The sequence below is a fragment of the Oncorhynchus mykiss genome, unplaced genomic scaffold, assembly GCF_057628025.1.
Source record: "Oncorhynchus mykiss isolate SJ-2025 unplaced genomic scaffold, ASM5762802v1 scaffold103, whole genome shotgun sequence".
NCBI lineage: Eukaryota > Metazoa > Chordata > Actinopteri > Salmoniformes > Salmonidae > Oncorhynchus > Oncorhynchus mykiss.
The window spans coordinates 1,902,501-1,915,000 of NW_028322102.1; the positions used below are offsets into that span (position 1 = coordinate 1,902,501).

At 47.3% G+C, this 12,500-nt stretch overlaps 1 protein-coding gene across 1 annotated transcript in view; it reads left to right on the forward strand.

Annotated features, from left to right (window-relative positions):
• Window positions 1-3,750: 3,750 nt before the first annotated feature.
• Window positions 3,751-12,500, forward strand: part of LOC110517068 (disintegrin and metalloproteinase domain-containing protein 12) — a 234,598-nt gene continuing 225,848 nt past the window's right edge. Inside the window, exon 1 of the mRNA XM_090228882.1 lies at window positions 3,751-4,358. Coding sequence (XP_090085008.1) covers window positions 4,238-4,358 — 121 coding nt within the window. The 5' untranslated portion in view covers window positions 3,751-4,237. The remainder of the gene's footprint in view (window positions 4,359-12,500) is intronic.

The window sequence follows — 12,500 nt, forward strand, 5'->3', positions numbered from 1 at the left end:
AAATGGCTAATTAAAAGCACATTGCTAATATGCTGATTTGCTTGTAGTGTAATGATGTAGGTGAGCTCATCAAATTCATTATAGTAATGTATTGTGGGTAATGGAGTGAGAGTCTGGCTGGGGTTCATGCTGCAAATATCACGTTTCTTCAATTTTGCTGTTGTTGTTGTAACGTCTGCAAATCTGTTTACGCGACAAAATGAACTATGATTTGATTTGATTTGTTGTGCCACTTCAATGATATATCTGTAGCAGTAAAAGGAAAACAATATTTCTATCAATTGGCGTTGAATGTCATGTAGCCAGCTACCTTTCTAGTCCAGATAGCACAGAGTCATATGCTACAAGTTATTCCTATACAAGTCATTCCTATACATGTTATTTCTGTACAAGTTATTCCGAAACAAGTAATTATTATACAAGTCATTCCTATACAAGTCATTCATATGCAAGTCATTCCTACAAAAGTCATTCCTATACAAGTTATTCCTACAAAAGTCATTCCCTATACAAGTCATTCCTATACAAGTTATTCCTACAAAAGTCATTCCTATACAAGTCATTACTATACATGTTATTCCTATACAAGTAATTCCTATACAAGTCATTCCTATACAAGTCATTCCTATACATGTCATTCTTATGTTTATCCATCTCTCTTATATCCTCTATTCTCTCTCCTTCCTCCTCCCTCCCTCTCGCATATCCACTATTCTCTCTTCTTCCACCTCTCTCTCTCCCTCTCTTAAATCCTAAATTCTCTTCTTCCACCTCTCTCTCTCCCTCTCTTAAATCCTAAATTCTCTTCTTCCACCTCTCTCCCTCTCTTATCCACTATTCTCTCTTCTTCCACCTCTCTCTCTCCCTCTTAAATCCTAAATTATCTTCTTCCACCTCTCTCTCTCCCTCTCTTAAATCCTAAATTCTCTTCTTCCACCTCTCTCCCTCTCTTATCCTCTATTCTCTATTCTTCCACCTCCCTCCCTCTCTTATCCTATATTCTCTTCTTCCACCTCCCTCCCTCTCTTATCCTCTATTATCTATTATTCCACCTCCCTCCCTCTCTTATCCTCTATTCTCTTCTTCCACCTCCCTCCCTCTCTTATCCTATATTCTCTTCTTCCACCTCCCTCCCTCTCCTATATCCTCTTTGTTCTATTCTTCCACCTCCCTCCCCCTCCTATATCCTCTATTCTCTTCCTCTGAGAGACTGTCAGCACCATGTAATACCAGTGGGTCTCCTCTTCCTCTGAGATACTGTCAGCACCATGTAATACCAGTGGGTCTCCTCTTCCTCTGAGATACTGTCAGCACCAAGTAATACCAGGGGGTCTCCTCTTCCTCTGAGATACTGTCAGCACCATGTAATACCAGTGGGTCTACACTTCCTCTGAGATACTGTCAGCACCAAGTAATACCAGGGGGTCTCCTCTTCCTCTTAGATACTGTCAGCACCATGTAATACCAGTGGGTCTCCTCTTCCTCTGAGATACTGTCAGCACCATGTAATACCAGGGGGTCTCCTCTTCCTCTTAGATACTGTCAGCACCATGTAATACCAGTGGGTCTCCTCTTCCTCTGAGATACTGTCAGCACCATGTAATACCAGTGGGTCTACTCTTCCTCTGAGATACTGTCAGCACCATGTAATACCAGTGGGTCTACTCTTCCTCTGAGATACTGTCAGCACCATGTAATACCAGTGGGTCTCCTCTTCCTCTGAGATACTGTCAGCACCATGTAATACCAGGGGGTCTCCTCTTCCTCTGAGATACTGTCAGCACCATGTAATACCAGTGGGTCTCCTCTTCCTCTGAGATACTGTCAGCACCATGTAATACCAGTGGGTCTACTCTTCCTCTGAGATACTGTCAGCACCATGTAATACCAGGGGGTGTCCTCTTCCTCTTAGATACTGTCAGCACCATGTAATACCAGGGGATGTCCTCTTCCTCTTAGATACTGTCAGCACCATGTAATACCAGTGGGTCTACTCTTCCTCTGAGATACTGTCAGCACCATGTAATACCAGGGGGTCTCCTCTTCCTCTGAGATACTGTCAGCACCATGTAATACCAGGGGGTCTCCTCTTCCTCTGAGATACTGTCAGCACCATGTAATACCAGGGGGTGTCCTCTTCCTCTGAGATACTGTCAGCATCATGTAATACCAGGGGATGTCCTCTTCCTCTGAGATACTGTCAGCACCATGTAATACCAGAGGATGTCCTCTTCCTCTGAGATACTGTCAGCACCATGTAATACCAGTGGGTGTCCTCTTCCTCTTAGATACTGTCAGCACCATGTAATACCAGTGGGTCTCCTCTTCCTCTGAGATACTGTCAGCACCATGTAATACCAGGGGGTGTCCTCTTCCTCTGAGATACTGTCAGCACCATGTAATACCAGGGGGTGTCCTCTTCCTCTGAGATACTGTCAGCACCATGTAATACCAGGGGGTGTCCTCTTCCTCTGAGATACTGTCAGCACCATGTAATACCAGGGGGTGTCCTCTTCAGTTGGCCTTAACGTTTTGTATATCATATGAATACGATTGAATGCAAATAGATTGTTGGCTTATCCTGAAGTCTCATAATGTTTCTCCACTTCACAGGACTGGCCACGTGTTGAGGCTGGTCAGTTTATGTTGCATAATACATGTGATGTTGTTTTTAGTTTATTCTACAATAGATAAATGTAGACCTATTGCATTTGTAGAGCAAATCAGACCATGTGCGTGAGTACAGGGCAGAGGATGTTTTCACTTAGAGCTTCAAGGAGACACGGAGGGTTCATGAGAACACCCACCAAGGACTGCTTTTTACACACCCACCAGGACTGCTTTTTACACACCCACCAGGACTGCTTTTTACACACCCACCAGGACTGCTTTTTACACACCCACCAGGACTGCTTTTTACACACCCACCAGGACTGTTTTTTACACACCCACCAGGACTGCTTTTTACACACCCACCAGGACTGCTTTTTACACACCCACCAGGACTGCTTTTTACACACCCGCCATATAGGCGCGGCAGGGTAGCCTAGTCCGCCAAATCGGCGCGGCAGGGTAGCCTTGTCCGCCAAATCTGCGCGGCAGGGTAGCCTTGTCCGCCAAATCTGCGCGGCAGGGTAGCCTAGTCCGTCATATAGGCGCGGCAGGGTAGCCTAGTCCGCCATATAGGCGCGGCAGGGTAGCCTAGTCCGCCATATAGGCGCGGCAGGGTAGCCTAGTCCGCCATATAGGCGCGGCAGGGTAGCCTAGTCCGCCATATAGGCGGGCAGGGTGGCCTAGTCCGCCATATAGGCGGGCAGGGTAGCCTAGTCCGCCATATAGGCGGGCAGGGTGGCCTAGTGGTTAGAGCGTTGGACTAGTAACCGAAAAGTTGCAATTTCAAATCCCTGAGCTGACAAGGTACAAAGCTGTCGTTTTGCCCCTGGACAAGGCAGTTAACCCAGTGTTCCTAGGCCGTCAATGAAAATAAGAATTTGTTCTTAATTAACTGACTTACCTAGTTAAATAAAAGGTTCAATTATTAAAAAAAAAAAATTTACACACCCACCTTAACTGCTTTCAAGTCGACTGTCTCTTACGGCTGCTGAATAAAATATTAAACCAGAATGACCTCTGCTGGGAGAGGTTGTGTCTGAAATATATTATTCAAGTCCTCTAAGTGTACTCTCTCCTCTCTCTCTCTCTCTCCTCTCTCTCTCTGTGTGTCTCTTGCTGCAGCGCAGAAAAGCGCTTATAACGGCGCGCCTTTGCGGACGGCGAATGTAAAGACGGATTGACGTCCGTAAGGAGCGCTTCTGGAGAAGCACATGGTCTCGTTAACGAAAGACAACACTTCGCTAGTCTGTAAATTCATTTTTTTGGAGGAACTCCCTAACTGTTGTCATCGGAAGGAAAATAAACGACCACGACTACCTATTTCAATGTAGTTAATGACACGTTTACTGGTCAAATTGTGGGGCTTCTCTCCAAAGTGCTTGATGCGCTTTTAACACCGTTGGATGTAAAGTCTGTTTCAGGGGAGTCTGAGGTTGCTGGAGCGGAGTGGGTGAGGACTGAGAAGGATTTCCTAACCGTCTCTCTTTCCTCATACTTGATCATATTTCACGAAGTCCTTTGGGTGTTACACATCAGCTGTTCCACTGTATATTATGGTCGTGCTGCCGTGAGACAGTTGGATAGTCTCGACCCGTTCGTTCATCCGCTGCCGTACACCCGCACAATGACCTATCGGCGGACCTACGGGAGTCAGAAGTTTACCGTGTTTTTGATAGCTCTTCACGTCTTGTCAATTACAATATGCTTCGGTGAAGATGTGCGCTCCTCCAACAAGACCACTGAAGGTAAGAAGTGGAGACCGAATGAAATGTATTTTGACAAATGCATTATTTCTTCTTGGCTTTGCAAAGAAAAAAGGCGCTAGATTTTAAAAGATGAATCAAAGAAAACATTTATTTAAAAATATGAATCATTGTCTGACAACTATATCTGACATTTCCCCCTGGGCAAACACTGGTTGAATCAACGTTGTTACGACGCAATTTAAATGAAATAACGTTGAACCAACGTTGAATTGACATCTGTGCCCAGTGGGTTCAGTCTTTTGTATGTTTGGTTTCTATGTAACAGTATAACTTTAGACCGTCCCCTCGCCCATACCCGGGCGCGAACCAGGGATCCTTTGCACAGATCAACAACAGTCACCCACGAAGCATCGTTACCCATCGCTCCACAAAAGCCGCGGCCCTTGCAGAGCAAGGGGAACCACTACTTCAAAGGTCTCAGAGCGAGTGACGTCACCTGATTGAAACGCTATTTAGCGCGCACCACCGCGAACTAAGCTAGCCCTTTCACATCCATTACATCTGCATCATTCTTTAAATCAGTGAAATCAATACGCCGGCGTTATAAACACTTGGTTATAACACTCATATAATGTACGACGACGCCCTGCTATAATATACAATCAGAAAATAACTTGGGTAAGGTGTCATTGGAGCAAGGTGCCAGATTTATGCAATTGTGAATTGTAAAACATTTAGTAATTAAGTAGACGGAGAGATTTCAGTTTCACTGATGATATTCTATTAAGATGAAGGTCTCACAACCATCTTAAAACCATGGCAACTTTAGTAGAATAATAGTTGAAAGGTAACTAAGATCAAGAGCATAACACATCAATCACATCTTATTCAGATGGTTTAGAGGAGCAGAGCAGACGGACAGACCTTTAGGAGAACAGAGCAGACAGACAGACCTTTAGGAGAACAGAACAGACAGACAGACCTTTAGGAGAACAGAACAGACAGACAGACCTTTAGGAGAACGGAACAGACAGACAGACCTTTAGGAGAACAGAACAGACAGACAGACAGACCTTTAGGAGAACAGAACAGACAGACAGACAGACAGACCTTTAGGAGAACAGAACAGACAGACAGACAGACCTTTAGGAGAACAGAACAGAACAGACAGACAGACCTTTAGGAGAACAGAACAGAGCAGACAGAGAGACCTTTAGGAGAACAGAACAGAGCAGACAGACAGACCTTTAGGAGAACAGAACAGAGCAGACAGACAGACCTTTAGGAGAACAGAACAGACAGACAGACCTTTAGGAGAACGGAACAGACAGACAGACAGACAGACCTTTAGGAGAACAGAACAGACAGACAGACAGACCTTTAGGAGAACAGAACAGACAGACAGACCTTTAGGAGAACAGAACAGACAGACAGACAGACCTTTAGGAGAACAGAACAGACAGACAGACAGACAGACCTTTAGGAGAACAGAACAGACAGACAGACAGACCTTTAGGAGAACAGAACAGAACAGACAGACAGACCTTTAGGAGAACAGAACAGAGCAGACAGAGAGACCTTTAGGAGAACAGAACAGAGCAGACAGACAGACCTTTAGGAGAACAGAACAGAGCAGACAGACAGACCTTTAGGAGAACAGAACAGAGCAGACAGACAGACCTTTAGGAGAACAGAACAGAGCAGACAGACAGACCTTTAGGAGAACAGAACAGAGCAGACAGACAGACCTTTAGGAGAACAGAACAGAGCAGACAGACAGACCTTTAGGAGAACAGAACAGAGCAGACAGACAGACCTTTAGGAGAACAGAACAGAGCAGACAGACAGACCTTTAGGAGAACAGAACAGAGCAGACAGACAGACCTTTAGGAGAACAGAACAGAGCAGACAGACAGACATTCAGGAGAACAGAACAGAACAGAGCAGACAAACCTTTAGGAGAACAGAACAGTGACATCCGTCCCTCCTTATTCAGATGGTTTAGAGAGTCACTGTGTTATTGAGATGCTACAGTAACTGTGTGTGTGTGTGTGTGTGTGTGTGTGTGTGTGTGTGTGTGTCTCAGCATTTCCCTCTGTACCTTTTGACCAGAGGTAGACCCTCCTTAGCCTAAGGAGAGCACTATCTGAGAAAATGCATATATTGATATCACAGTGTGGAGTGTGCGCGTGTATGTGCCTGTGTGTGTGTTTGTGCATGTGTGTATGTGTGTGCATGTGTGTTTGTGCGTGTGTGTGTGTGTTTGGGGGAAGCTTTCACTTCTGTGAGGTGTTTCTTATCAGGAGAGCAGATCAGAGCAGTCAGACAGACAGACCATTAGGAGAACAGAACAGTCAGACAGATAGACCATCAGGAGAACAGAGCAGAGCAGAGAGACAGACCATCAGGAGAACAGAGCAGACAGACAGACCATCAGGAGAACAGAACAGTCAGACAGATAGACCATCAGGACAACAGAGCAGAGAGACAGACCATCAGGAGAACAGAGCAGACAGACAGACCATCAGGAGAACAGAGCAGACAGACAGACCATCAGGAGAACAGAGCAGACAGACAGACCATCAGGAAAACAGAGCAGACAGACAGACCATCAGGAGAACAGAGCAGACAGATAGACCATCAGGAGAACAGAGCAAAGAGACAGACCATCAGGAGAACAGAGCAGACAGACAGACCATCAGGAGAAAAGAACAGTCAGACAGACCATCAGGAGAACAGAGCAGACAGACAGACCATCAGGAGAAAAGAACGGTCAGACAGACAAACCATCAGGAGAAAAGAACAGTCAGTCAGACAGACCATCAGGAGAACAGAGCAGTCAGACAGACCATCAGGAGAACAGGTTGGAGGAAGAGAAGAGAATGTAGGATGGTGGAGGAGGAGGAGAGGAAGAGAGAAGAGGATGGAGGAGGAGGAGAGGAAGAGAGAAGAGGATGGAGGAGGAGGAGAGGAAGAGAGAAGAGGTTGGTGGAGGGGGAGAGGAAGAGAGAAGAGGTTGGTGGAGAGGAGAGGAAGAGAGAAGAGGATGGTGGAGGAGGAGAGGAAGAGAGAAGAGGAGGAGGAGAGGAAGAGAGAAGAGGTTGGTGGAAGAGAGGAAGAGAGAAGAGGATGGAGGAGGAGGAGAGGAAGAGAGAAGAGGTTGGGGGAGGAGGAGAGGAAGAGAGAAGAGGATGGAGGAGGAGAGGAAGAGAGAAGAGGATGGTGGAGAGGAGAGGAAGAGAGAAGAGGATGGTGGAGGAGGAGAGGAAGAGAGAAGAGGTTGGTGGAAGAGAGGAAGAGAGAAGAGGATGGAGGAGGAGGAGAGGAAGAGAGAAGAGGATGGGGGAGGAGGAGAGGAAGAGAGAAGAGGAGGAGGAGAGGAAGAGAGAAGAGGTTGGTGGAAGAGAGGAAGAGAGAAGAGGATGGAGGAGGAGGAGAGGAAGAGAGAAGAGGATGGGGAGGAGGAGAAGAAGAGAGAAGAGGTTGGTGGAGGAGGAGAGGAAGAGAGAAGAGGATGGAGGAGGAGAGGAAGAGAGAAGAGGATGGAGGAGGAGGAGAGGAAGAGAGAAGAGGATGGAGGAGGAGGAGAGGAAGAGAGAAGAGGTTGGTGGAGGGGGAGAGGAAGAGAGAAGAGGTTGGTGGAGGAGGAGAGGAAGAGAGAAGAGGATGGTGGAGAGGAGAGGAAGAGAGAAGAGGTTGGTGGAAGAGAGGAAGAGAGAAGAGGATGGAGGAGGAGGAGAGGAAGAGAGAAGAGGATGGGGGAGGAGGAGAGGAAGAGAGAAGAGGTTGGTGGAGGAAGATTTCATTTATTTATTCCCAGTTTATTATCCAAGGCATTTCCTGTTGTGGCATGACGAACTCATCATTAACCACATCATCATGCCCATTGTGTTGTGAGAACCTGGACAAAGCAGCGTTTAACAGGAAGTACATACCTGGTCAATGGTCGTTAAGGGGCTCGCTTGTTAAGGGCTGATTAGGGGAGAGATGCCCCCTGGGTAAACTGCTGGGAACAGGTGATTATAAACAAACAAGAGGAGACTGGATAGAAGCTGGCTGTGTGTGTGTGTGTGAGTGTGAGTGTGAGTGTGTGTGTGTGTGTGTGTCTGAGAAGCATTGTGAAAGCATGCTGTAGTGGAGTAATGCTGACTGTGAACCCAGCACGGTGTCTGTCTTCAACATCTCATATAAAAGGGAAATGAGTGGAAATCATTAGTGAAGTAACTCATTTATGAGTTGTGTGTGTGTGTGTATGTGTGTGTGTGTGTGTGTGTGTGTATGTGTGTGTGTGTGTGTGTGTGTTTGTGTGTTTGTGTGTGTGTGTGTGTGTGTGTGTGTGTGTGTTTGTGTGTGTGTGTGTGTGTGTGTGTGTGTGTGTGTGTGTGTGTGTGTGTGTGTGTGTTTGTGAGACTATTTCTGTTTCCTTTTTATTCTCTGATGAGAAACTCTGTCAGCCAGGAACTCAAGGTTGTTAGACACTCTGTCTGGTGGTGTGTTTCTGTCCTGAAGACTTCATCCTGTCCTGTCTGGTGGTGTGTCTCTGTCCTGAAGACTTCATCCTGTCCTGTCTGGTGGTGTGTCTCTGTCCTGTCTGGTGGTGTGTCTCTGTCCTGAAGGTGTCATCCTGTCTTGTCTGGTGGTGTGTCTCTGTCCTGTCTGGTGGTGTGTCTCTGTCCTGAAGGTGTCATCCTGTCTTGTCTGGTGGTGTGTCTCTGTCCTGTCTGGTGGTGTGTCTCTGTCCTGAAGGTGTCATCCTGTCTTGTCTGGTGGTGTGTTTCTGTCCTGATGGTTTCATCCTGTCTTGTCTGGTGGTGTGTCTCTGTCCTGTCTGGTGGTGTGTCTCTGTCCTGAAGGTGTCATCCTGTCCTGTCTGGTGGTGTGTCTCTGTCCTGAAGGTGTCATCCTGTCTTGTCTGGTGGTGTGTTTCTGTCCTGATGGTTTCATCCTGTCTTGTCTGGTGGTGTGTCTCTGTCTTGTCTGGTGGTGTGTTTCTGTCCTGAAGGTGTCATCCTGTCCTGTCTGGTGGTGTGTCTCTGTCCTGAAGGTGTCATCCTGTCCTGTCTGGTGGTGTGTCTCTGTCCTGATGGTTTCATCCTGTCCTGTCTGGTGGTGTGTTTCTGTCCTGAAGGTTTCATCCTGTCCTGTCTGGTGGTGTGTCTCTGTCCTGTCTGGTGGTGTGTTCCTGTCCTGTCTGGTGGTGTGTCTCTGTCCTGAAGGTGTCATCCTGTCCTGTCTGGTGGTGTGTTTCTGTCCTGATGGTTTCATCCTGTCTTGTCTGGTGGTGTGTCTCTGTCTTGTCTGGTGGTGTGTTTCTGTCCTGACGGTTTCATCCTGTCCTGTCTGGTGGTGTGTCTCTGTCCTGATGGTTTCATCCTGTCCTGTCTGGTGGTGTGTCTCTGTCCTGTCTGGTGGTGTGTTCCTGTCCTGTCTGGTGGTGTGTCTCTGTCCTGTCTGGTGGTGTGTTCCTGTCCTGTCTGGTGGTGTGTCTCTGTCCTGAAGGTGTCATCCTGTCCTGTCTGGTGGTGTGTTTCTGTCCTGATGGTTTCATCCTGTCTTGTCTGGTGGTGTGTCTCTGTCTTGTCTGGTGGTGTGTTTCTGTCCTGACGGTTTCATCCTGTCCTGTCTGGTGGTGTGTCTCTGTCCTGAAGGTGTCATCCTGTCCTGTCTGGTGGTGTGTCTCTGTCCTGATGGTTTCATCCTGTCCTGTCTGGTGGTGTGTTTCTGTCCTGAAGGTTTCATCCTGTCCTGTCTGGTGGTGTGTCTCTGTCCTGTCTGGTGGTGTGTTCCTGTCCTGTCTGGTGGTGTGTCTCTGTCCTGAAGACTTCATCCTGTCCTGTCTGGTGGTGTGTTTCTGTCCTGAAGGTTTCATCCTGTCTTGTCTGGTGGTGTGTTTCTGTCCTGAAGACTTCATCCTGTCCTGTCTGGTGGTGTGGTTCTGTCCTGAAGGTTTCATCCTGTCTTGTCTGGTGGTGTGTCTCTGTCCTGTCTGGTGGTGTGTCTCTGTCCTGAAGGTGTCATCCTGTCTTGTCTGGTGGTGTGTTTCTGTCCTGAAGACTTCATCCTGTCCTGTCTGGTGGTGTGTTTCTGTCCTGAAGGTTTCATCCTGTCTTGTCTGGTGGTGTGTTTCTGTCCTGAAGACTTCATCCTGTCCTGTCTGGTGGTGTGTTTCTGTCCTGAAGGTTTCATCCGGTCTTGTCTGGTGGTGTGTCTCTGTCCTGTCTGGTGGTGTGTCTCTGTCCTGAAGGTGTCATCCTGTCTTGTCTGGTGGTGTGTCTCTGTCCTGAAGACTTCATCCTGTCCTGTCTGGTGGTGTGTTTCTGTCCTGAAGGTTTCATCCTGTCCTATCTGGTGGTGTGTTTCTGTCCTGTCTGGTGGTGTGTGTCTGTCCTGAAGACTTCATCCTGTCCCGTCTGGTGGTGTGTCTCTGTCCTGTCTGGTGGTGTGTTTCTGTCCTGAAGGTTTCATCCTGTCTTGTCTGGTGGTGTGTTTCTGTCCTGAAGGTGTCATCCTGTCTTGTCTGGTGGTGTGTCTCTGTCCTGAAGGTGTCATCCTGTCTTGTCTGGTGGTGTGTCTCTGTCTTGTCTGGTGGTGTGTCTCTGTCCTGAAGGTGTCATCCTGTCCTGTCTGGTGGTGTGTTTCTGTCCTGATGGTTTCATCCTGTCCTGTCTGGTAGTGTGTCTCTGTCCTGGCTGGAAGCACTTGATCTGATGGATGGGTGTGTCCCAAATGACCCTATGGCCAAAAGTAGTGCACTACATAGGATGGCTCAGGTCAAAAGTAGTGCACTACATAGGATGGCTCTGGTCAAAAGTAGTGCACTACATAGGATGGCTCTGGTCAAAGGTAGTGCACTACATAGGGAATAATGTGCTATTTGGACCGTGACCCTTAGTGTGAGACTGTGTTTACTAGCCAGCTGTGCTGTTTCCTTCAGCCAGACTCACGTTCTCTGCTTAGACAGCTGAGGAGAAACCACATGGCTGAAGCAAAATAAAGATGAATTGGAATTGAAGGGTGTCATTTATTTATTTGAAGGATCTGCTTCCAAACGCATTATAAATATTATCACAAAAGAAACACTCGCTGCTCCTGATGAAATATATGATTTCTGGTTCTCATAATAAATGTTTCATGGAACAAATGGTGATCTGTAGTTTCTAGCAAGGTTGGGGAGGAACTGGAGTTTCTAGCAGGGTTGGGGAGGAACTGGAGTTTCTAGCAGGGTTGGGGAGGAACTGGAGTTTCTAGCAGGGTTGGGGAGGAGCTGGTGGTGATCTGTAGTTTCTAGCAGGGTTGGGGAGGAACTGGTGATGATCTGTAGTTTCTAGCAGGGTTGGGGAGAAAATGGGGGTGATCTGTAGTTTCTAGCATGGTTGGTGATGATCTGTAGTTTCTAGCAGGGTTGGGGAGGAACTGGTGATGATCTGTAGTTTCTAGCATGGTTGGGGAGAAAATGGGGGTGATATGTAGTTTCTAGCATGGTTGGTGATGATCTGTAGTTTCTAGCAGGGTTGGGGAGGAACTGGTGATGATCTGTAGTTTCTAGCATGGTTGGTGATGATCTGTAGTTTCTAGCAGGGTTGGGGAGGAACTGGTGATGATCTGTAGTTTCTAGCAGGGTTGGGGAGAAAATGGGGGTGATCTGTAGTTTCTAGCAGGGTTGGTGATGATCTGTAGTTTCTAAGCAGGGTTGGGGAGGAACTGGTGATGATCTGTAGTTTCTAAGCAGGGTTGGGGACGAACTGAAGATGATCTGTAGATTCTAGCAGGGTTGGGGAGGAACTGGTGATGATCTGTAGTTTCTAGAAGGGTTGGGGAGGAAATGATGGTGAAATGTAATCAGCAGAGTGCCGTAACTCTTACAAGATGTCTTTACTGCAATAATACTGACTAATACTACAGAAAAATTATGTGTGCTTTTCTCCAAAGTGATTTACAGTAATGCGTGAGAGGAGGCTCTCAGTGACAGTCATGTCTAAACAGAGGCTCTCAGTGACAGTCATGCGTAAGAGGAGGCTCTCAGTGACAGTCATGCATAAGAGGAGGCTCTCAGTGACAGACATGCGTAAGAGGAGGCTCTCAGTGACAGACATGCGTAAGAGGAGGCTCTCAGTGACAGTCATGCGTAAGAGGAGGCTCTCAGTGACAGTCATGCGTAAGAGGAGGCTCTCAGTGACAGTC